The following is a 20134-nucleotide window of genomic DNA, read 5'->3' as shown; positions in this document are numbered from 1 at the left end:
AATAGTGATTAAAATGTGTTTTGATTTATTTGAGATCTGTCCTTTTTTCAGATTCAAATGACTGCTGATTCTAATATACAGTGTAATAATGAAAATTATTCCACTGTGTGGTTCAGAATACCACATTTGAAATGCTATTCATATTAAAAAAAATACTTTTATGCAAAAGGAAGAGCTTAATGTATGGGGATGATTTTGTTCTTCCTGTGGCTTACATTATTACTTAATATTTATCAAGCATTCAAGGATGCTGCTGTTATCAAAATTTTATTTGGTTGGAGAAATATCTCAAGTAAGAAAGAACCTATTTTATACATTTGCTCAAACCCCTCTTGCTTTCATTTTCTTATAAGTGAGAAATCTGATTGCATTGTTTTAAATGATCATCCGCCAACTCTTGAATTACTGGATTGCTCTGGATTAAGTAAATAGAACACATCTTTTTTTGGCGGAAATTTTTATTTGTTTGTGAGTTCTTCTCTTTTCTCCATTGATGTATAAAATCTTTGGTAGGTGTTCGTGTGCATTTTTTAAAAAATTCACATATTATTTTTATTTTTAGAAAAGGCAGGAGAGGAGAACTGAGTAAAGTAAAAAGACTGAAGTACCCTTGCCATGCTTGTTGCTCTTGCCCATTTGGACAATTCCTACTAATGATATCGGTGTTAATGTGAACCAAGGAGCTTCATGTTCTTTCACCATGCCAAACATGACATCTTCCATGAAAATGAAACCTCAGCTTGCCAAGGTAACCTTTTGTCTAGGACATTAGGATCTGCTTTGGGGGCTTCACCTTAGCTAATGTGCTTTTTTATAAGCTAAAATACTTCTAGAGAGGCAGGGAAGGGAAAGAAAGGATTTTTCATAATGAGATGATCAAAGGCAATGTGGGTTCATATACTGCCCATGGAGAGTTTTTGCCTGCCACCCTTTTCTATGAGTAGTTCATTCTTCATCAGTCTTTCTCTCCTTCCCAGATCCTACTCTTATAGCAGGGGACTTAAACTTGCATATTGAGGCTTACTCAAAAAAACCTAATCTCCTAGTATCTCAACTTAGTCATTTCTAAATTTCTTTTTATTTTATTTTTAATTTAAAAAATATAATAAACATTTTTTATTTATAGTTTTGAGTTCCAATTTTTAATCCCTCCTTCCCTCCCCTTTTCTCCACCCGATACTGTGTTTTCTCTTAGCTTTGCTGACATTGATCTCTCTTGGTTCTTCTTCCCTTCTTAGTCTCCTTCCTGGGTCTTCTATATAGGTTACTTCTGCTAAGCAGTCAGATATAGGTTATACATGTATGATTACATAAAAACTCAACTTGTTCTTTTCCCATGACCTACTCCTCCCCCCTTACCTCAGCTACATTAGAGATGATCATTGCTTGATCTTGTCATCTCCCATAGGTTTTCACTTCCGTGTTTATGAATTCTAAAATTCCCTTTATCTGATCATTAATTTTTTTGTCATTCCATTTTCACTCTTCCGTATAACCTAATCTTGTTCTTCTTATCCTTCCATGACTCCAGTCCCTCTGTCCCTCAGTTCGTTCTCAGATCATTACTCCTGTACTATTTAAATTTTCTTCCCTTTCTCCTTCTTGACCCCTTGTTGACCAGTTCAAACCCTGCACTGTCCTATTCTCTCCAGATCCCTTGTCCCCTTATCTAGCGGCCCCAATCCTTCCCAGCCTTCTTATTACTCTCACATCTCCTGCCTTCACCTCCTGTTTCATGTGATGCTGAACAAAGCCAAGAGGTCCCTCTTTCCTTCTACTCCCTTGTCTTCTATCACTCAGGTGCTTCTTCTACCATCTCTTGCCTTTACCCTTTGTTTCACATGAAGAGATGGCTTTTCTTGTCAAGGTTAGCCTCTCTATCTGCACAAGATGATTCCCATTCCATCCTGTCTTCTCCCAGCAGATTGCCCCCCTCTCTTATCTCCACTCTCTCGGTAATTGTCACTCTCTACAGGGCAGCTAGGTGGCTCAGTGGATAGAGCACCGGCCCTGGAGTCAGGAGTACTTGAGTTCAAATCTGGCTCAGACACTTAACACTTACTAGCTGTGGTGACCCTGCGCAAGTCACTTAACCCCAATTGCCTCACTAAAAAATAAAATAAAATAAATAAAAAAATTGTCTCTCTCTCCCTATCTCCTGACTGCTTCCATTCTGCTTGCAAACATGCCCCTATCGCTGCCATTCTCAAAAAAAACCCTCAGTTGTTCAATACATCCCCACCATCTGTCATCCTATATCTCTTTTCTCTTTTATGGCCAAACTCCTGGAGAAAAGCAATGTATAATTGGTGCCCTTCACTCATTTTACCTCTATGTAATCTGGTTCCTGATATCATTCATTTGATTAAAACTGCTCTCTCCAGAGTTACCAGGTGCTCTCTCTTTTTTTCTATCTTCTTTCACCCTATCCCTCCTTACCAGTGATCTACTTAATTGCCAAAATCTAGTGACCTTTTCCTCACTCTCATCCTTTTTGACTTCTTCATGGTCTTTGACACTCCTAATCACCTTCTCTAGGATACTGTGTTTTCTCTTAGCTTTGCTGACATTGATCTCTCTTGGTTCTTCTTCCTTCTTTGTCTCCTTTCCTGGGTCTTTATACAGGTTACTTCCTGCCTACACTGCAGGTATCTCCTAAGGCTCCCTCCTGAGCTTTCTTCTCTATCTCTCTCTCTTTTTTTTTTAACCAATATGGGAATTTCTTTTGTTTATTTATTTTTAATTAAATTTTTTTTTGGGGGGGTGCAGGACAATGGAGGTTATGTGACTTGCCCAGCGTCACACAGCTAGGAAGTGTCAAGAGTCTGCCAAATTTGAAACTCAGGTATTCCTGAATCCAGGGCCAGTGCTTTATCCACTGCGCCACCTAGCTGCCCCTTCTCTTATCTCTTAATACTTTTTCTTCTTGATGATCTCATCAGCTCCCATGGATTTAGTATTCTCTGTTCAGATGACTCTCAGATCTATTTATCCAGCCCTAATCGCTCTCTTGACTTCAGTATTTCCAACTGCCTATTAGACATCTTGAACTGGGTGTTCTCTAGACAACTTAAACTCAGCATATCTAAAATTGAACTGATTATATTTCCCCCCAAACTCTTCCCTTTTCCTATCTTCCCTATTTACTGTCAAGGACACCACTGTCCTCTCAGTTACCTATGCTCAAAACCAAGTGTTACCTCACATTTCATTTTCTCTTACTCCTTGACTTTGAAGACACTTCATTATATCACTTTTTCCCTATCTCTGCATAATTTCTTTTCTATCTCCCTTCAGTGTCTCTTTTTCTTGTGCTTCCTAAATATCCTCAGTTTTTTCTTCTTCACCAAGATTATGGCCTTGACACTCTCATTTATTCCCACATCTTTAACCAGCAGGGTTTCTTAACCTAAGGGCCCCGTGGAGTTTTTTTTATATTTAATAGCTGCATTTTTTCAGTCTTAATATTTTTATTTTCTTTTCTTCCAGTTACATGTAAAGATAGTTTTCATAATTTTTTTTTCTTTTGGTAGGGCAATGAGGATAAGTGACTTGACCAGAGTCACACAGCTAGTAAGTGTCAAGTGTCTGAGGCCAGATTTGAACTCAGGGGCCTCCTGAATCCAGGGTGGTGCTCTATCCACTGTGCCACCTAGCTGCCCTTGTTTTTTTTTTTAGTTTTTTTTAGTGAGGCAATTGGGGTTAAGTGACTTGCCTCAGGGTCACACAGCTAGTAAGTGTTAAGTGTCTGAGGTGGATTTGAACTCAGGTACTCCCCTGACTCAGGACGGTGCTCTATCCACTGTGCCACCTAGCTGCCCCTGTTATTTTTATAAGATTTAAGTACCAAATTTTTCTCCCTCTCTCTCTCTCCCTCTCCTCCTCTTCAAGACAGAAGGCAATCTGATATGGATTATATATGTACAATTACATTAGGACACATTTCTGCATTAGTCATTAATGTGAAAGAAGAATTAGAACAAAAGGGAAAAACCTCAAATAAGAAAGAAAACAAAAGAGAGTAGAAATAGTATCGTTCAATCTGAATTCAGATTCACAGTTCTTTTTTCTGGATGTGGGAGCATTTTGCTTCATGAGTCCTTTGGAATTGTCTGGGATCATTGCTTTGCTGAGAAGAGCTAAGTCTAATACAGTTGATCATCATACAATGTTGCTATTACTGTGTACCATGTTTTCCTGGTTCTGCTCACTTCACTCAGCATCAGTCCACTTAACTCTTTCCAGTTTTTCTGAAGTCTGCCTGCTCATCATTTCTTATAGCACACTAGTATTCCATTACATTCATATACCACAACTTGTTCAGCCATTCCCCAATTGATGGGCATCTCCTCATTTCTAATTCTTTGCCACCATAAATTGAGCTGCTATAAATATTTTTCTATACGTGGGTCCTTTTCCCTTTTTATTATCTCTTTGGGATACAGACCTAGTGCTATTACTGGGTCAAAGGTTATGCACATAGTAGTTGCTGGTTTACTTTGTAACAGAAAGGAAAAAATATTACTTTAAACATTTAAAACGTATTTCTGAGGCAGGTAGGTGGCGCAGTGGATAAAGCACCAGCCCTGGATTCAGGAGGACCTGAGTTCAAATCTGGCCTCAGACACTTGACACGTAGTAGCTGTGTGACCCTGGGCAAGTCACTTAACCCTTTTTGCCCCGCAAAATAAAATAAAATAAAACTTACTTCTGAGAAGGGGTAGATAGGCTTCACCAAATTTCCCAGAGGAATTCATGACACATAGAAGGTTAAGAAACCCCTGAACTAATCTCTGTTTCAAGCTTCTAACTCTCAGGCCTCATGCTTACATTTCAAACTATTTGCTGGACAGGTGGACTAACCTGTTATCACCTCATGTCCGAAACTGAACTAATCATATTCCTCCCATGGCTCCCATACTTGTCTGTCTTCTTGACTTCTTTCTTACTTAGACTTGAAAGTTTGGTATCATCTCTGTCTCTTCCTTTGCATATTTTATCAGGCTTCAAGTTTTGTCAGTTTTGATTTCATCATATTATTTCTGTCTTCTCTTATTCTCTGTTCCCACTATCAGTACATTTGTTTAGGCCCTCAGCTCACTGAGAATTTTGCAGTTGTCTTTTATCTCAGCTTGGCTTCCATTCTCTATCCCTCTAATCCATCCTGTATCCTGCTACTAAATTGATCTTAAATCACTGCTCTGATCATTACTGACAATCTAGTCCAGTCCTCCAGTTCAACCACAAATCTTTTCTAGGTGCCCATTATAAAAACAACACAATCCTTACCCTTAAGAAGCTTCCAGCATAATAGTTTGGAACTCCTATTTACAGATGAGGAAACACACCCAGATGGTTATGACAGAATGTCACAATGTGGCTGGATCTGTCCTTATGAAAAATGTTTGCATAATAGTGGACTGCAGACTCAGTATGATTCAGCAGTACAACACAGAAGCCAAAGAGCTAATGTGAACCTAAGCTGTAGTAGAAGAGGTCCAGGATCTGATTTATACCCTGGGCCTGCTCTTCTGTGTCCTGGATGGACCTCAAATGGAAAATTGTGTTCAGTTCTGGACGTTGTATTTTAAGAAGAATATTGACACCAAACTGAATTATGTCTAGAGGAAGGAAACTAGGGTAGTAAGAAAGCTGGAGAACACACCATGTGAGAATTTATTGAAAGATCTTGGTGTGTTTAGCCTAAAAAAGACTTGGAGTGAACAACATGATAGCATCCTTTGGGTGTCCCGAGGGTATATAAAAGTGGGATTAGATTTATTTTGCTTGGCTTTAGAGAAATTAGCCAGGAGGAAAGGGTAGAAGCAGAGAGGCAGAGTTCCATTCAGTTCATGTATTTCTTAACAACTAGTGCTGTCCCAAAGTGGACCAGGCTTCCTTAGAAGTTAGTGGGCTCCTAATCTTTGGAGGTCCTTGACTAAAAATTGAGTAAACATTTGACAGGGATGCTGTATTTTATGGGATTTCTGATTGGGTAAACATACTGATGTCATCTAGCATCTCAGAGATGCCTTCAAGCTGTGATTCTTTATTCCTAGTTCTGTGAGTTAGCTGTGGCTAAACAGCTGTAGGCCTTCTGATTTCCAGTCCAGGGATCCTTCCATTCATTGCATTGTCACCTTCTTAAGCTTTTTTTCTGGTCATTGACCTTTTTGGCAGTTTGGTGCAACTTATGGACTCCTTTGCAGAATCATGTCAAGAAACCAGTTATATTGAAACAGTTAATAAAATATCAAAACCAAACAAATAATTTTAAGTACCCCAATTAAGAACTCCTTTTCTGGGCTGGAAGCAGTGGGAATAGAAAGCATGGAGTGGATATGAGGATTGTTACAAAGGAAGAATCTTCCTGGACATGGTAACCAACTGGATGTGAGCCAAAGATGAGGCCTGGGTGAATGGGACGAATAAGAAAATCAGGAAGAACCATTTTAGGGGTTAGAGGATGAATTTGGTTTTAAATAGTTGGAGATGATAGTGAGAAGTGGAAATGTTTAGCAGGTAGTTGGAAAACTTGTCCTAAAACTTGGGATAGAGACTTAAAGAGTTGAGAGCTGGCTTTATAAAGGAACAATTGACGTCATGAAAGTATGTGAGGGAGGAAGACCGAGGGGAGAAAGAAGAACAAGAGGACTGAGGACAGAACCTTAGGGAAGGCCCAGATTTAGAAGAAGGAAGAAAAACATTGCACATCAATGAACCAGAAGGAGCTATCAGAGAAGTGGAGAACTATTATGGTAAGGTATCATAGAAGCCAAGGAAGAAAGGCATTTCAAGAAAGGAAGTGTAGTTAATAATGTTAAGAAAAAATGAGGCCTGAGAAAAACGCCAGCTAGGCTTTGGTGATTAGAAGGTTATTGATGATTTTTCTATAATGTGAAGACAAAAGACAGGTTGCTGAGGTTTGTTTACACTAGATTTTAGCAAGATAGACATTGAAAAGCCTAGTTGGAAGGACACGGGGAGATACTGGAAAGGGGTTCATATTTAAGTATATTTGTAAAAAAGACTGCGGTTTTTCTTCATCTGCAACCTTAGTGTGAGACAGATAATGAGATATGGCTCCCAGAAAAGTTAATGCAGTCTTAGGCTGCATTAATTACATGTATAGTATCCCAGACAAAGAGTAACAGACCCATTGTACTCTGCTCTACTTAGACCATACACACTTGGAGTGTTGTGTTTGGGTCTGGGTGCCACATTTTAAAAGCTGTCAACCTGGAAAGCCTTCAGAGGAAGGTGACCAAGAGGGCATGGAGCCACTAAATTGTCACATAAGAACTGGTTGGAATAACTTGAATTGCTTAACCTACAGAGAAGATTCAACAAGGAACATGCTAGCTGACTTATAGTACTTGAAGGGTTACCACATGGAAGAGAAATTAAGACTTATTTTGTGTGACTTCAAAGGACAAATCTAGGATCTAAGGCTTGAAAGTAAATAAAGGCAGATTTTGACTTAATGTAAGAAGGAATTTCCTAACAATGAGAGTTGTTTCAAGATAGAATGCACTGCCTTGGGAGGTATACTGGGTTACCTGTCAATTGAGGTTTTGAAGTAGAGGCTGAAGGGGGGGGGAGGGTGGAGTTTCAGGTATTAGATAGGAATTTGGACTATAGAATTATATAGCTAATTCCAGAAGGGACTGCAGGGCCAGTTGGTACAGCCCCCTTATTTTATAGATGAAGAAATTGAGACACATAGACAAGAACTTGCCCAAGGCCACAGAGGTGGTAAGTGTGAGAGGCAGTATTTGAACACAGGTTCTCTGACTAGAATCAGAGTTTTTCCTACTGTATCTGGCAGCCTTCTAAATGACTTTCAGCTCTCTCACTCTAAGATTCCAAGTAGAAACTTAAAAGAGTTTCCTGAGGAACTTTCAATGACAATTCTTATATGGTATGTTGATGCTTGTGGTGCCATAGTATACAACAGGCCAGTTGTGTTAGCCCTCTTTTACTTATTTCTCCTGGCAAGGTCAGGTCTTGACTTCCTGTTGCTAAGATATTCAGGTTTCATTCTGTTGCTACTTTTTCTTGCTGTATGGGGTGTTCAGGGAGGACTAGCACCTTTGGTGTGAGGGCTTGTTGAGCCCTTTTCAGGGCTGCTTGTCCACCTTCACCTCTCGCCTGTGGCTCCAAGAAACTGTAGCACGTGCAGTGGCCACATCCTGGTAAACTGTCTTAGCAGTTTGAGGGTAACCAACAGTCCTCAAACCCATCAGTGAGCTAGAGGGATGTCTGCTCCAGCACATACAGACTTTCCCTGGTGGAACAGGCGAATGAGGACAGTTTGTTCCGAGGGCCATGAAGGTGGCTGAAGCAGGCATTGTGGAGCTCCCAGAGCTGGGTCGGACATTGAAAATGCCAAGATTGTCCACTGCATGCCGGGTCAGGGCCAGTCATCCTGACTTTTGTCTTGCCACTGGACTTCAGTGACTCTGGAAGAGAGAGTGGGGCTGATGATTTTGTACAACCCTGCCTCACTTAAATCTAGTTCACATGCAAGTCACTGTGATGTCACTGGTCCTCTTCAAAAAACAAAAGATGAACAGTGCTTCTGCTGGCTTACTGAGGTTTCCAAAGCCTATGCCACTTTTGGGGGACAAGGCCAGGGGCTGTCCTTTGCCTCCATTTCTTTTTTATTTTTCTGATAGCAGCAATTATTCTCTTTAAGTATTTAAAGGGAATTTACTATGGTATACTACAGGGGCATATCCAAGGTAGAAGTGGGTGTAGGGGTTGGTAGACGAAAAAGCTTAACAGTGCGGTATACAAAGGTCCTTATAGTTTAATCCTGGTCTTCTGCCAACTGTAGGACATTTGTCCCTCCTACCTAAAGCTCTTGTTCACCTTGGGCTGTGATAGTAACTCAGTTCTTGATGTATTGCTATGGAATTAGTTGTTCAGATTCCCTTTCCCATCTCTTTGAATCTGCATTCCTATGTTCTTAGAAAGGGCCTAAGCAGAGACTTACTTTCTGCTATCCCTCCAGCTTTTTCATTTAGGGTCACTTTATTCTTAATCTATGAGCAAGCTTTTTAAATCATATCACCTGGGGGCAGCTAAGGTGGCCCGTGGTGGAATAAAGCACTGATCTTGGATTCAGAAGGACTTGAGTTCAATTCTAGCCTTATACACTTAACACTTACTATCTGTGCCCTGGGCAAGTCACTTAAATCCTCATTGCCCCGCAATAAATAAATAAAAAAAGAAAGAAACATATCCTTCTCACCTACATGATTCTCCTACATGAAATAACTCTTTCCTAATTGGGCCCTTAGAAAACTATTTCTCTAAGATTTTAGTCCATGATAACTCTTACCTTATCTTGGAGGTCTGCCTACTTTGGCCCCTTTAGAAAACTATAGACTTTTACTTTGCCTGTCTCTCTGTTCTTGCTAGTTCTTTGAAGCAGATTATGCAGGCCATTTTTGGTTGTTTGTTTGTTTTAGCCCTTGATGTACCAGTCTCCATTTCCACTTTCTTCATGGGGTGCAGTACCATAATTGTGTAGACAGGCCCCAGGTTCTCCCTAAGTCTAGGTTTTTTTAAAATTTCCCCCTGGCTAACTTATACTTGCATCCTGACCTTGATTTTGGCTTGATTTTAGGACTTTCTAACAATCAGAATTATTTAACAATGAATGAATGAGCAACTTCAGGAGAATGGTTTCTCCCTCACTTGGGACTATATATTGGACTCTATTACATTCCTCTGCCTACTTGGCAGTCCCTTCTTTAAGAATCTGTGAATTTTTATGGGCCTGCCCTGGCCTGAGCTCAGGTGACAAATAGAGTTGAGAAATAGTAGGTAAGGATACTTTGCCTTGTCCCCTGGTCACAGGGATCCAGTCACTTCCCCATCTCAGGGTCATGAGTCTACTGGTCTGTTTTGGCTCATCTATCCTGGAAGCATTGCTTTTAGCTATAATTGCAAATAAAATCTCATAGGTCTCATTGAATATCAATATTTAATCTCACTGCCCAGATTCCTTCCCCCACCCCCACCATCCAGTAATTTGACAAGGCATTCTACCATTGTAGTCATTTAAAATTATTCAACTAAATTATAAAATGTCTTATATTTAGCTAGAGAGTGGTCATAAATATTATTTAATTCAACCTTTCTGTTGAGGGATATATCAGTGTCTTTGATATCTTTGTTAAATCTTATTATTAAATAAATTATTTAAAACATTTTATATTTTCACCTAAAATATCTTTAAATTAATCTATTGTATGTTGCATCTTGATTCCAGTTTTATTTTGAAAATCTGGCAGGCTGTATTTGTGAATTGCTTCAGGCAATTATTTGTTTACATGTCCTGTCACAGAAGACAACAGTACAAAAGGCCACAATGGTTGTACAATTATCTTTCAAGAACTGGCCATCTTGTTTAAGAATAGAATTGGGAGGGGCAGCTAGATGGCACAGTGGTTAAAGCACCGGCCCTGGATTCAAGAGTACCCTGAGTTCAAATCTGACCTCAGACACTTGACATTTACTAGCTGTGTGACGTGGGCAAGTCACTTAACCCCCATTGCCTAAAAAAAAAAAAAAAAAAAAAAAAAAAGAATAGAATTGGGGGGGCAGCTAGGTGGCGCAATGGATAAGGCACTAGCCTTGGATTCAGGAGGACCTGAGTTCAAACCCAGCCTCAGACACTTACTAGCTGTGTGACCCTGGGCAAGTCACTTAAACCCCATTGCCCTGCAAAAAAAAAAAAAGAATAGAATTGGTGGGCGCTAGGTGGCACAGTGGTAAAGCACACGGTCCTGGATTCAGGAGGACCTAAGTTCAAATCCGGCCTCAGACACTTGACACTTACTAGCTGTGTGACCCTGGGCAAGTCACTTAACCCTCATTGCCCTGCCACCCCCCAAAAAAATAAAGAATAGAATTGGAACCAAGGTGTAATATTTAGTAGCATATTTGAGTTATGTTTGAGAAAGGCTTTTGGCAATTTAATTGTTTATATGTGCCATTACAGAAGACTCCACTCCAAAAATCACACTAGCTGCGAATTATCTGCCAAGAAACAGGCATCTTTGCTTAGCGAATGAAAAGGATGATTTTCAAGTAGACAAGAAAAGGATTCGTCCCTTAGAAACAAGCAGCAGGTGAGCAAAGTATTATTGGCAGTGAAATACCCAGGTAGAGCTGAACATGGTTGTCAAGAATTCAATCAACATTTCAGTAGGAATCAGAGAGATTAGTTGGGTCATATCACCAGCCATAAATCAGACTATTTCTTTTAGCTTCATTTTTTTCTTTTACAAAGGAGTCCATTGTTGTGTCAGATTATTCATAATAACATGTCATTAAGATAAATTGTACTGTGCTAGTTGTACATGAGGAATTTATACATTTTATGTCTGTGGAGCCTACTCGCTAACGATGACAGTCCAATGTTCCATCAAGGAAAAGAATTCCAACAGAATCCCAACAGGACCCTTATACACTACATTTTTAAGTACATGCATTGGTGATATATGCCCTGAAATTCATCTGTCGACTTTTTCCCCCGCTAGAAATGGAGTGTATTTTCTTGGCTATTGTACTGAACATTGGAATATATTGTGATTAGCATTATTGCTGAATCTAAATATTGGTGTATGACTAGACGTATTTAGCTTTCTAAGAAGAAAACAGATGCAAAAATAAATGCTTACATGTTAGCTCATATGCATATTTTATTAGTTTTTATTTCCCACTGTTTGATATTCCCTATGGTAAACCTCAGTAAGTTGGACCATTCTAAGTCAGGGGAAAGGCCATTCTAACTCAGAGGAAAGTCTGAATTTCTAAAATATAGAAGAAGCATTACTTGTATTGTACATAGAGTAGAACTATGTATGACTTGATAGAGTTTCTTAGGGAATTGCCTTTTTAAGGAATAAATCCTTAAGATGATTTATAATTAATTTAACATAATCAGGAAACTTACAGCACCTACCACATACAAGGCTCTTTGCTAGGTATTGGGCGAATAAAGACCAAAAGTAAAAAACAGGTCTATCTATCTCAAAGAGTTCACATTCTATGAGACTGTTCATATATAATCTATATCAGATTGCTTTCTGTCTTAGAGTGGGGAGGCAAGAGGGGGAGGGACAAAAATTTGGAACTCAAAATCTTACAAAAACAAATGTTGAAAACTATACATGTAACTAGAAAATAATAAAATACTTTTATGATAAAAAAAAAGAATGTACATTCTAATATCATTTCACTCTTTCAGTTTGTCATTTATTGGTAAATAAAGTACAGGAGACTTTCCAAAGCAGTTTAAAAAAAAAATAAAGTCAATGATATCTTACCATAATTTTCCCCATTGTTGTTCTCCCTTACCCTTTCAGAGACCATCTTACATAACAAAATAGTGTTTTCTTAAGGCAAAAAGAAGGAAGAGGAAAAAAATCAGCACAAGTGATCAGTACATTGAAAATGTTTAAAACCATTCAGTGTGCAACACCTTTGGACCTTCCTGCCACCATGAAGTGGTGGGGGAGTGTCCTCTTGGATCTCTTCTTTTAAGCTGTATACGTTTTTTATATATCTTTTGCAAGATTAACTTTTTTGGTGGTTCTTTCTGTTTACATTGTTACAGTCATTGTGTATATTGTTTGGCTCTGCTTTGTTCACTCAGCATCAGTTCATGTATTTTTCTATAGGTCTGTATTAAGCACAATCATTTCTTTTAGCTATATATAACCACAGTTACATTCATGCACCCACAGTTTGTTTAACCTATTCCCCAGTCATTGGGCATCTACTTTGTTTCCAAGTCATTGTTGTCACAGAAAGTGAGCAGTTTATTTCTTAAGTCGTTGAAAATTTCTCCGTAGAGTTTTGCTAATGCTATAAATTTGCTTTAAACAAACTTTTAGGGAAAAAAAAAAGAACATTGAAAAGGTAAACTGGTCCAATCCATCCTTGAATTGCCACATGTTCCCAATTATTTGGAAGTCTAAATTTATGTAGTTTTATTGTATGTAAAACCTTACTTTTTTAGAAGTATAATTTGTGAAATATAAGCATTTTTTGAATAAATAGATCATTATTGTTATGAGTTCTTGTTTACTTTTTCTAATTTATTTCGAACACATGTACTTTGTAAATAGCATATAATTAATAATGAAAATAAACCTGTTTGGTATTTACTTTGTGATAAAATGTGGGCAGGGACCTGAAAGATAGATGATGTGGGGTTGGGCATATCATAAAACATTGACTCCCTCGTTCTACAATGACCCCACTTTCTCCTTTAGGGCTACTAAAGTACTGGAAACATATCATGCTGGAACTGCACCATTTTCCCTTTTCTCCCTAGCTTCAGTTCCAATAGGAAGAGGCATGGCTGCTGTTGAGAAATATGGGTAATAGAAACAGGATTCAGAGGGGCGATTTAAAGCAGCAGACAATAAGTTAGTCAGATTTTTCCCAAGTCTATGATAGTACTTTTTTTTTAAATTATAAAAGTATTTTATTATTTTCCAGTACCATGTAGAGATAGTTTCAAGTTTGTTTTTATAAGATTTCTAGTTTCAAATTTTTCTCCCTCCCTCCTTCCCCTCCCCTCTCCCCAAGACAGCAAGTAATCTGATATGGGTTATATATGTATAATCACATTAAACAAATTTCTGCATTAGTCTTGAGAAAGAAGAATCAGAGCAAAAAGGAAAAACCTCAAAAAAAGAAAAAACAGCAGCACCAAAAACAAAGAAATAGTATGGCTTAATCTGCAATCCGTATTTCACAGTTCTATTTTTTCTGGATTTGGAGAACATGTTCCATGATAAGTCCTTTGAACTATCTTTGTGATAGTACTTTCAACTTAAACTTCAGTTCCCCCCTAATAAGAAGTTCCAGTTATCTAAATAAAAAATAATCAAATCCATTCCTTAAAGTTTCTTTTTTACTGAAGCTTGAAAAAAAATGGGATGGTGTTTTGAACTTTATTTTTCAAAGTTGTTTGATTACTGTTGTGTACATTGGGACCTTGCATTAACATTGTCCTTGGGGTTCACCTTGTGGGATTATTTTATAGGGGGTACCATATTATAATATAATGGCTTTTTATTCAGTTCAAGATGAACCTTCGTTTTGTATCTTAGTGAGTAAAGAAGTATTATGGTCATGTGGCAATGCATTTTGTTTGGCAAGAACATAAACAGTTTTGCTTGTCACTGATGCCATATAAATTTGAACATGGGCCATCACTGAATATAAGGGACATCTATAAAATGAGGTCTCTTAAAAGGAGAAAAAATGTATGTATTCACTGAAGAATTACACAGATTATAGGACACACTTAGGTTTGTTTTTTACAAGCCAGACTTGGGGGAAAAAGTGTGACCTGTCATCTGACAATCACTGTTATTTGTTATCACTTTTCCTGGAATAGAAAACATTAATAGAGTTCTGATGAGCTCTGAAAACTGACCTGTCAAAGTATCTTCAGTTTATTTTGACTTCTGGATTGGTGTGTTTTTGCAGGTTAGAAAGCGTCATTGCTTTGCAAAAGACATAGAGGATTTAGATATAAAAGTTGCACCAGAAAGGATTGTGAAGCCAAGTTCTCCAGTGGGAAAAAGATAACCTTTTCTCACAAAAGGTATGTATTATAATTCCCATGTTGATGTTCAGTTAAAGAAGAGATTCTTTGGAATTTCCTAGTTCTGTGTTATAGGTAAATGTCTCATTTAAAATGTTTTCGGGGCAGCTAGGTGGTGCAGTGGATAAAGAATTGGCCCTGGATTCAGGAGGACCTGAGTTCAAATGTGCCCTCAGACACTTGACACTTACTAGCTGTGTGAACTTGGGCAAGTCACTTAACCCCAATTGCCTCACTTAAAAATTTAAAAAAAAAAAAAGAAGAGGTCTTAAAATGTTTTCTAAAAGCTCCTTCAGTGTCCTTTAATGGGTTCTGAAGGAGTAAACTCCTTTTCTTCGGATGAGTTATAGGAAACACCTTTGTCTCCTTGTTGACTCACTCACAATTCCAAACTTTTTTTTAGTGTTTTTGTGGTTTCCCTTTGAGATGTGGAAAACTTTTGAAGTACATGTAGAATAAAATTTACTATTCTTTAGTTGTGTTTCAACTTGAGTTCCTCTTTAAAGTATGGAGTGTGTTGATCACATAGTAAGTCATAAGCTTATATAATAGTGAAATTATTAAAACGAATGACTCTTTCTCTTATAATATAGTTAGAAAAGAAAGTATTATTGTGTTTCCTCCATGTACTATTACTCTACTATTTTTCATAAGTTGAATGATTTATTACTCATCATAATGTTAAAGCTGTGGGTGTGTGGCCATTTCTCTTAAGGTTGTAGATTTATTGAACAAATTAAATCTCTCAGCTAAACCCAGTAAGTCAGATGATAAACTTTCAATAATGTGACACTAAATTTCTATTTGTTCAGAGGCATAAATGATATATGCCATGTTAATTAAACAGCTATATAATAAATTTATTGGATTATAAAATGGTGACAAAAGGAACATAGATTTGAAATGTGGTATCTTGAAAAGTTGTGTTCCTTCTCCTTTCTGGCTGTATAGTACTAAAAAAACCCAATTAAATCATAAATACTTTCATTTTAAAAAAGGAAATAGCCTGGTTTTAGTCAGTTGAAAGCCAATACCTAGATTGGCAAGGTAATTCATATTTTAAATCTGAAAGTTTTCCCTGGCATTGGACAAACTAGAGTAGATAACAGTTACGAGTGAAATATAATCGCTGCAAAAATATACTTGGAATGAATGTGACATGGCATTATAAATATCTCCCCTTTTAAATAAGTGCTTTGGTAAGCTTGGCAAGAAAGAAATATAAGACATTTCTTCCTGTTTATCCATGTCTTTAATTAAAAAGAGGAGAATGATGATATCACAAATGCAGCAGATATCATAAATGATTAGATTGGCAACAGCAAAGTCTAAATCTTCAGGGTACTAACCATTAAGCTGGTCCCTTGGTATGGAAAAAATGAGTACCAGAAACTAGGCTAGAAATAATATACTAAAATAGCTATTTTAGTAAAACATATTTACATTTATTTTATTAAAGCAATTCTTTTAGAACCATTTAGTTCTTTGCTAGACTATCATTTAATCAATAAGCATTTATTAAGCATTAAGTACTTTCTATATGTCAATCATAGTGCTAAGTGCAGGTTATACAAAGGAAAAAGTGAAACAGTTCTTGTCCTTGAGATACTTAGATCTAATGAACAGGAGGATCTGGGTACAAATGAGTACATATATAAAATGCAAAAAAGGTAGATTTGGGGAAGGGGTACCCTAACATCTGAAGAGACAAAGAAAGGCTTCATGAAGATGTTATTTGAGCTGATTATTTTTCTATTTTTTAGCTTAAAATTTTTTTCAATTATCATATTTATTTCTTTCTCCTTCTCACTTTCTCTCCCACATCCCCCAACCCATCCCCCTCCAAAAATCCCACAAAATAAAACTCTTGTAACAAATAAGTATAGTCTATTCCCATTTGCATATTAGTCCATCACTTCTCAGGTATGTGGGTAACATTTTTTATCTTCTCTACAACTGAAGTGTCAAATTCTCTGTATGTCGCCAGTAAAACTCCAGTGGGACCAGATTAAAATGTAATTGGGAAATGTTTACCAAAATTAATAAAAATACAGTACAACATAGATACTGTTAATTTGTAGTTTTCTAAATCAATATGTTGCCTGCAAGTCTGATACCATTGTTCCAGGACAATGGTGTCAAACTCAGAAAGAAACAGAGGCCATCGAACCATGAACATGGGCCATCACTGAATATAAGGGACATCTATAAAATGAGGTCTCTTTAAAAGGAGAAAAAAATGTATGTATTCACTGAAGAATTACACAGATTATAGGACACACTTAGGTTTGTTTTTTACAAGCCAGACTTGGGGGAAAAAGTGTGACCTGTCATCTGACCAATCACTGTTATTTGTTATCACTTTTCCTGGAATAGAAAACATTAATAGAGTTCTGATGAGCTCTGAAAACTGACCTGTCAAAGTATCTTCAGTTTATTTTGACCACATACTGACTTAGAAAACCACATAGTAATATTATCTGTATTCTATTGTATTTTTATTTATTGAATATTTACCATTTACATTTAATCTGGTTTTGGCAGCTGTAGTGAACATTGCAGGCCTTCAGGGCTGGGCTTTTGACATTTCTGCTCTAGAAACATAGTTGATCATTGCATTGATCAGAGTTTTTAATTCTTTCAGAATGGCTCATTTTTACATTGTTTTTATTGCATAAATTGTTCTCCTGTTTCTTCTTACTTTACTCTCCATCAGTTCATACACATCTTTCCTAGTTTTTCTGAAACTTTTTCCTCAGTTTTGTCTTACAAGACAATGGTATTTCATCACATTTTTATACCATAATTTATTCAGCCATTCTCCAATTTATGGACATCCCTTTAGTTTCTAATTCTTTGTCACTGAAAAAAGAGCTACTATACATTTTTTTTTTTTGTACATATAGGCTCTTTTATTCCTTCTTTCATCTTGTGGGGTGTAGGTCTAGTTAGTGGTATTGCTGGGTCAAAGGGAATGCAGTTTTGTAACTTCTGGGGCATTATTCCAGATTACTTTCCAGAATGGCTGAACCATTCTTTAGCATCAATGTGTCTATTTTCCCATAGCCACTCAAATATTTGGCATTTTCTATTTTTGTCAACTCTTCCACTCTTCTGGGTGTGAGGAACCTCAGACTCATCTTAATTTGCATTTCTCTAATTATTACTTATTTGGAGAATTTTTTTAATATGGATATTGGTAGCTTGGATTTCCTCTGAAAATTTCTTGTTTATATCCTTTGACCATGTATCAACTAGAGAATGATTTTTAGATGAGTCTTGGGGGAAAATGGGTTCCAAGAGGTGGAGGTGGGGAAGGAGTGTATTCTAAGCTTAGGCACAGCCACAGTGGAAAGGTACGGAAGTGAGAGATGGTATATCAGTATATTTATAATGAGGGTGAGGAAAGAAGTTTTAGAAGACTGGCAAAGTGGTAAGGACATTTAAATGTAAAACAGAGGAGTTAATATTTGATCCTGGAGGCCATAGATGTCCTGTATATCATAAAAAATATATTTTTCTCCCTACAAGGTCACTCTGATTTCCAGTAGAATTATTTTTTCATTTCATTTTTTAATTAGCATTAATCTTCTCTGCTATTCCCCCAACACCCCTGGAAAAAAATAAAAAAACAAACACTTGTAACAAATATGCATAATTAAGCAAAAAAAATATCCAACATTGACTGTGTCTGAAAATATATGTCTCATTCTGCCTCTTGAATCCATCACCTCTGTGTCAGGAGATGAAAAGCATATATCATCATCAGTCCCTTGAGATAATGATTAGTCATCCTTATAGCTTTCAAAGTTGTTGACTTTTACAATGTTGTTATTGCATAAATTGTTTTCTTAGTTCTGTTTACTTCATTCTATATCAATTCATATACATCTTCCTAGGTTTCCCTTTCATCAACTATTATAGCACAAATGTTGCGTTATATTCATATACCATAATAGCTTAAGCCATATCCCAATCTATAGGCACCCCTGTAGTTTCCAATTTTTTTCCACTACAAAAAAACCTGCTATAAATATTTTTGTACTTATGGGTTCTTTTCCTCTTTGGTGAATAGGTCCAGTAGCGGAATTGCTGGGTCAAGGATATGCATAGTTTAGTGATTTTGGGGCATAGATTCAAACTGCTTTCTAGGATGGCTATACCAGTTCAAGTTCTACAAGTAGTGCATTCATGTGCCTTTTTCCTCACAGCATACCAGTAGAATTTCACCAACTATCTTGCTATACCAGGTTTTGCAAGAAAATATTTTGTTGAAAAATAGAAGAAATACAAATGGTTTTGGGTATGATGTCTTCATTAAATTTAGTGTGGCATATTTTGCTCAGTCTGAAATTAATTCAACTTCAAACAGCTCAAAGTAAAGGAGTTGATTAGATATATTTTAACACAGGAGCATCCTTCTTAGATTGAAAAATTACATTCATCTAGAGAATGTAAAAAATGATATTCTTCTACTTTATTTAAATTGGGTGGAATTAAAAGAAAAATAAGGGAAAATTATTCAGACCCATAAATTAATTATGTTACCTTACATATAACCCACATTTTTTTTTATCCTAAAAAAAGCTATGGCAGAGACATTTTCCTCATTTTCAGAAGTCCGCAGCTCTGCTGTTTTTCCACATACTTACCTTATGCATAAGAGAAAGTTTGATTATTTACAACAGCGATTTTTCAGGTTTTTCACTTACCCCCTGCTTTGGGCACTGGGCTAAACTTAAATCCTCTTACAACTTTCACAGTTTTTCTTAACTGAAGTTTATCCTCCAGCCCATGAGTTTTTTTCTTTTCCATTTTATTTCCAGGATTCTGATACTCTCTCATCACAACAGACTCTTGTTATTTAAAAAAATAAATATTGTTCGTCATTTAACTGTACAATCTATTAATGTTCTGTCTGTTTTGAGTATTTTTTAAATAGATAAAGCATATTCTTAATAAAATAAAAAAATCATACTGTTGGGTTTAGTTTTGGAGATAATTTTTTTACTGGGGTATTTTCACTTAGGGAAAACAGTTGAAAGTTCATTCAGGCTTTAAACTTTTGGTTGGTATAATAGAGGCTCAAGGCCAGCAGAGTGTGCTGTTGATGTTCAGATAGAGTCTTTTTTTTTTTTTTTAAACTTTGCTGACTTGGAGAGAGGCTTCTTGCTATTTCCTCATTGATGAAATGAAAGCATTGGAAGAGACCTTAGAGATCATCTAGTTCTGGGTGGGAGGCTGGAGTGGGTTTCAACATTAATTCTAGCATTCCAAAAAAAAACCCAGCTAAGTTGAATCTTACAAATCATTTTTTAGTGATTCTGAATCATGTCCTCTAAAAATGTTAGGACTTGGATAAGATATGTTGATTTTTGAACTGTCATAGGACACACTATGGAGTAGGGCCCTTTTTTCAAAAGGAGGCTTTGGGTTAGGTGGTTTTTGAATCAGTGGAGTTTAAGGAACATTTAAACTACTATCTTATTATCA

At 36.9% G+C, this 20134-nt stretch overlaps 1 protein-coding gene across 1 annotated transcript in view; it reads left to right on the top strand.

Moving 5' to 3' along the window:
- BRIP1 (BRCA1 interacting helicase 1) overlaps positions 1-20134 on the top strand; it is a 222898-nt gene that overhangs the window by 2949 nt on the left and 199815 nt on the right. The window contains 5 exon segments of the mRNA XM_043999497.1: positions 568-722; positions 725-748; positions 11015-11141; positions 14520-14617; positions 18147-18172. Of these exon segments, the coding sequence (XP_043855432.1) occupies positions 568-722; positions 725-748; positions 11015-11141; positions 14520-14617; positions 18147-18172 (430 nt within the window).

Source organism: Dromiciops gliroides, chromosome 4 (assembly GCF_019393635.1).
Source record: "Dromiciops gliroides isolate mDroGli1 chromosome 4, mDroGli1.pri, whole genome shotgun sequence".
Classification (NCBI taxonomy): domain Eukaryota; kingdom Metazoa; phylum Chordata; class Mammalia; order Microbiotheria; family Microbiotheriidae; genus Dromiciops; species Dromiciops gliroides.
This window is presented reverse-complemented; position numbering and strand designations above follow the sequence as displayed.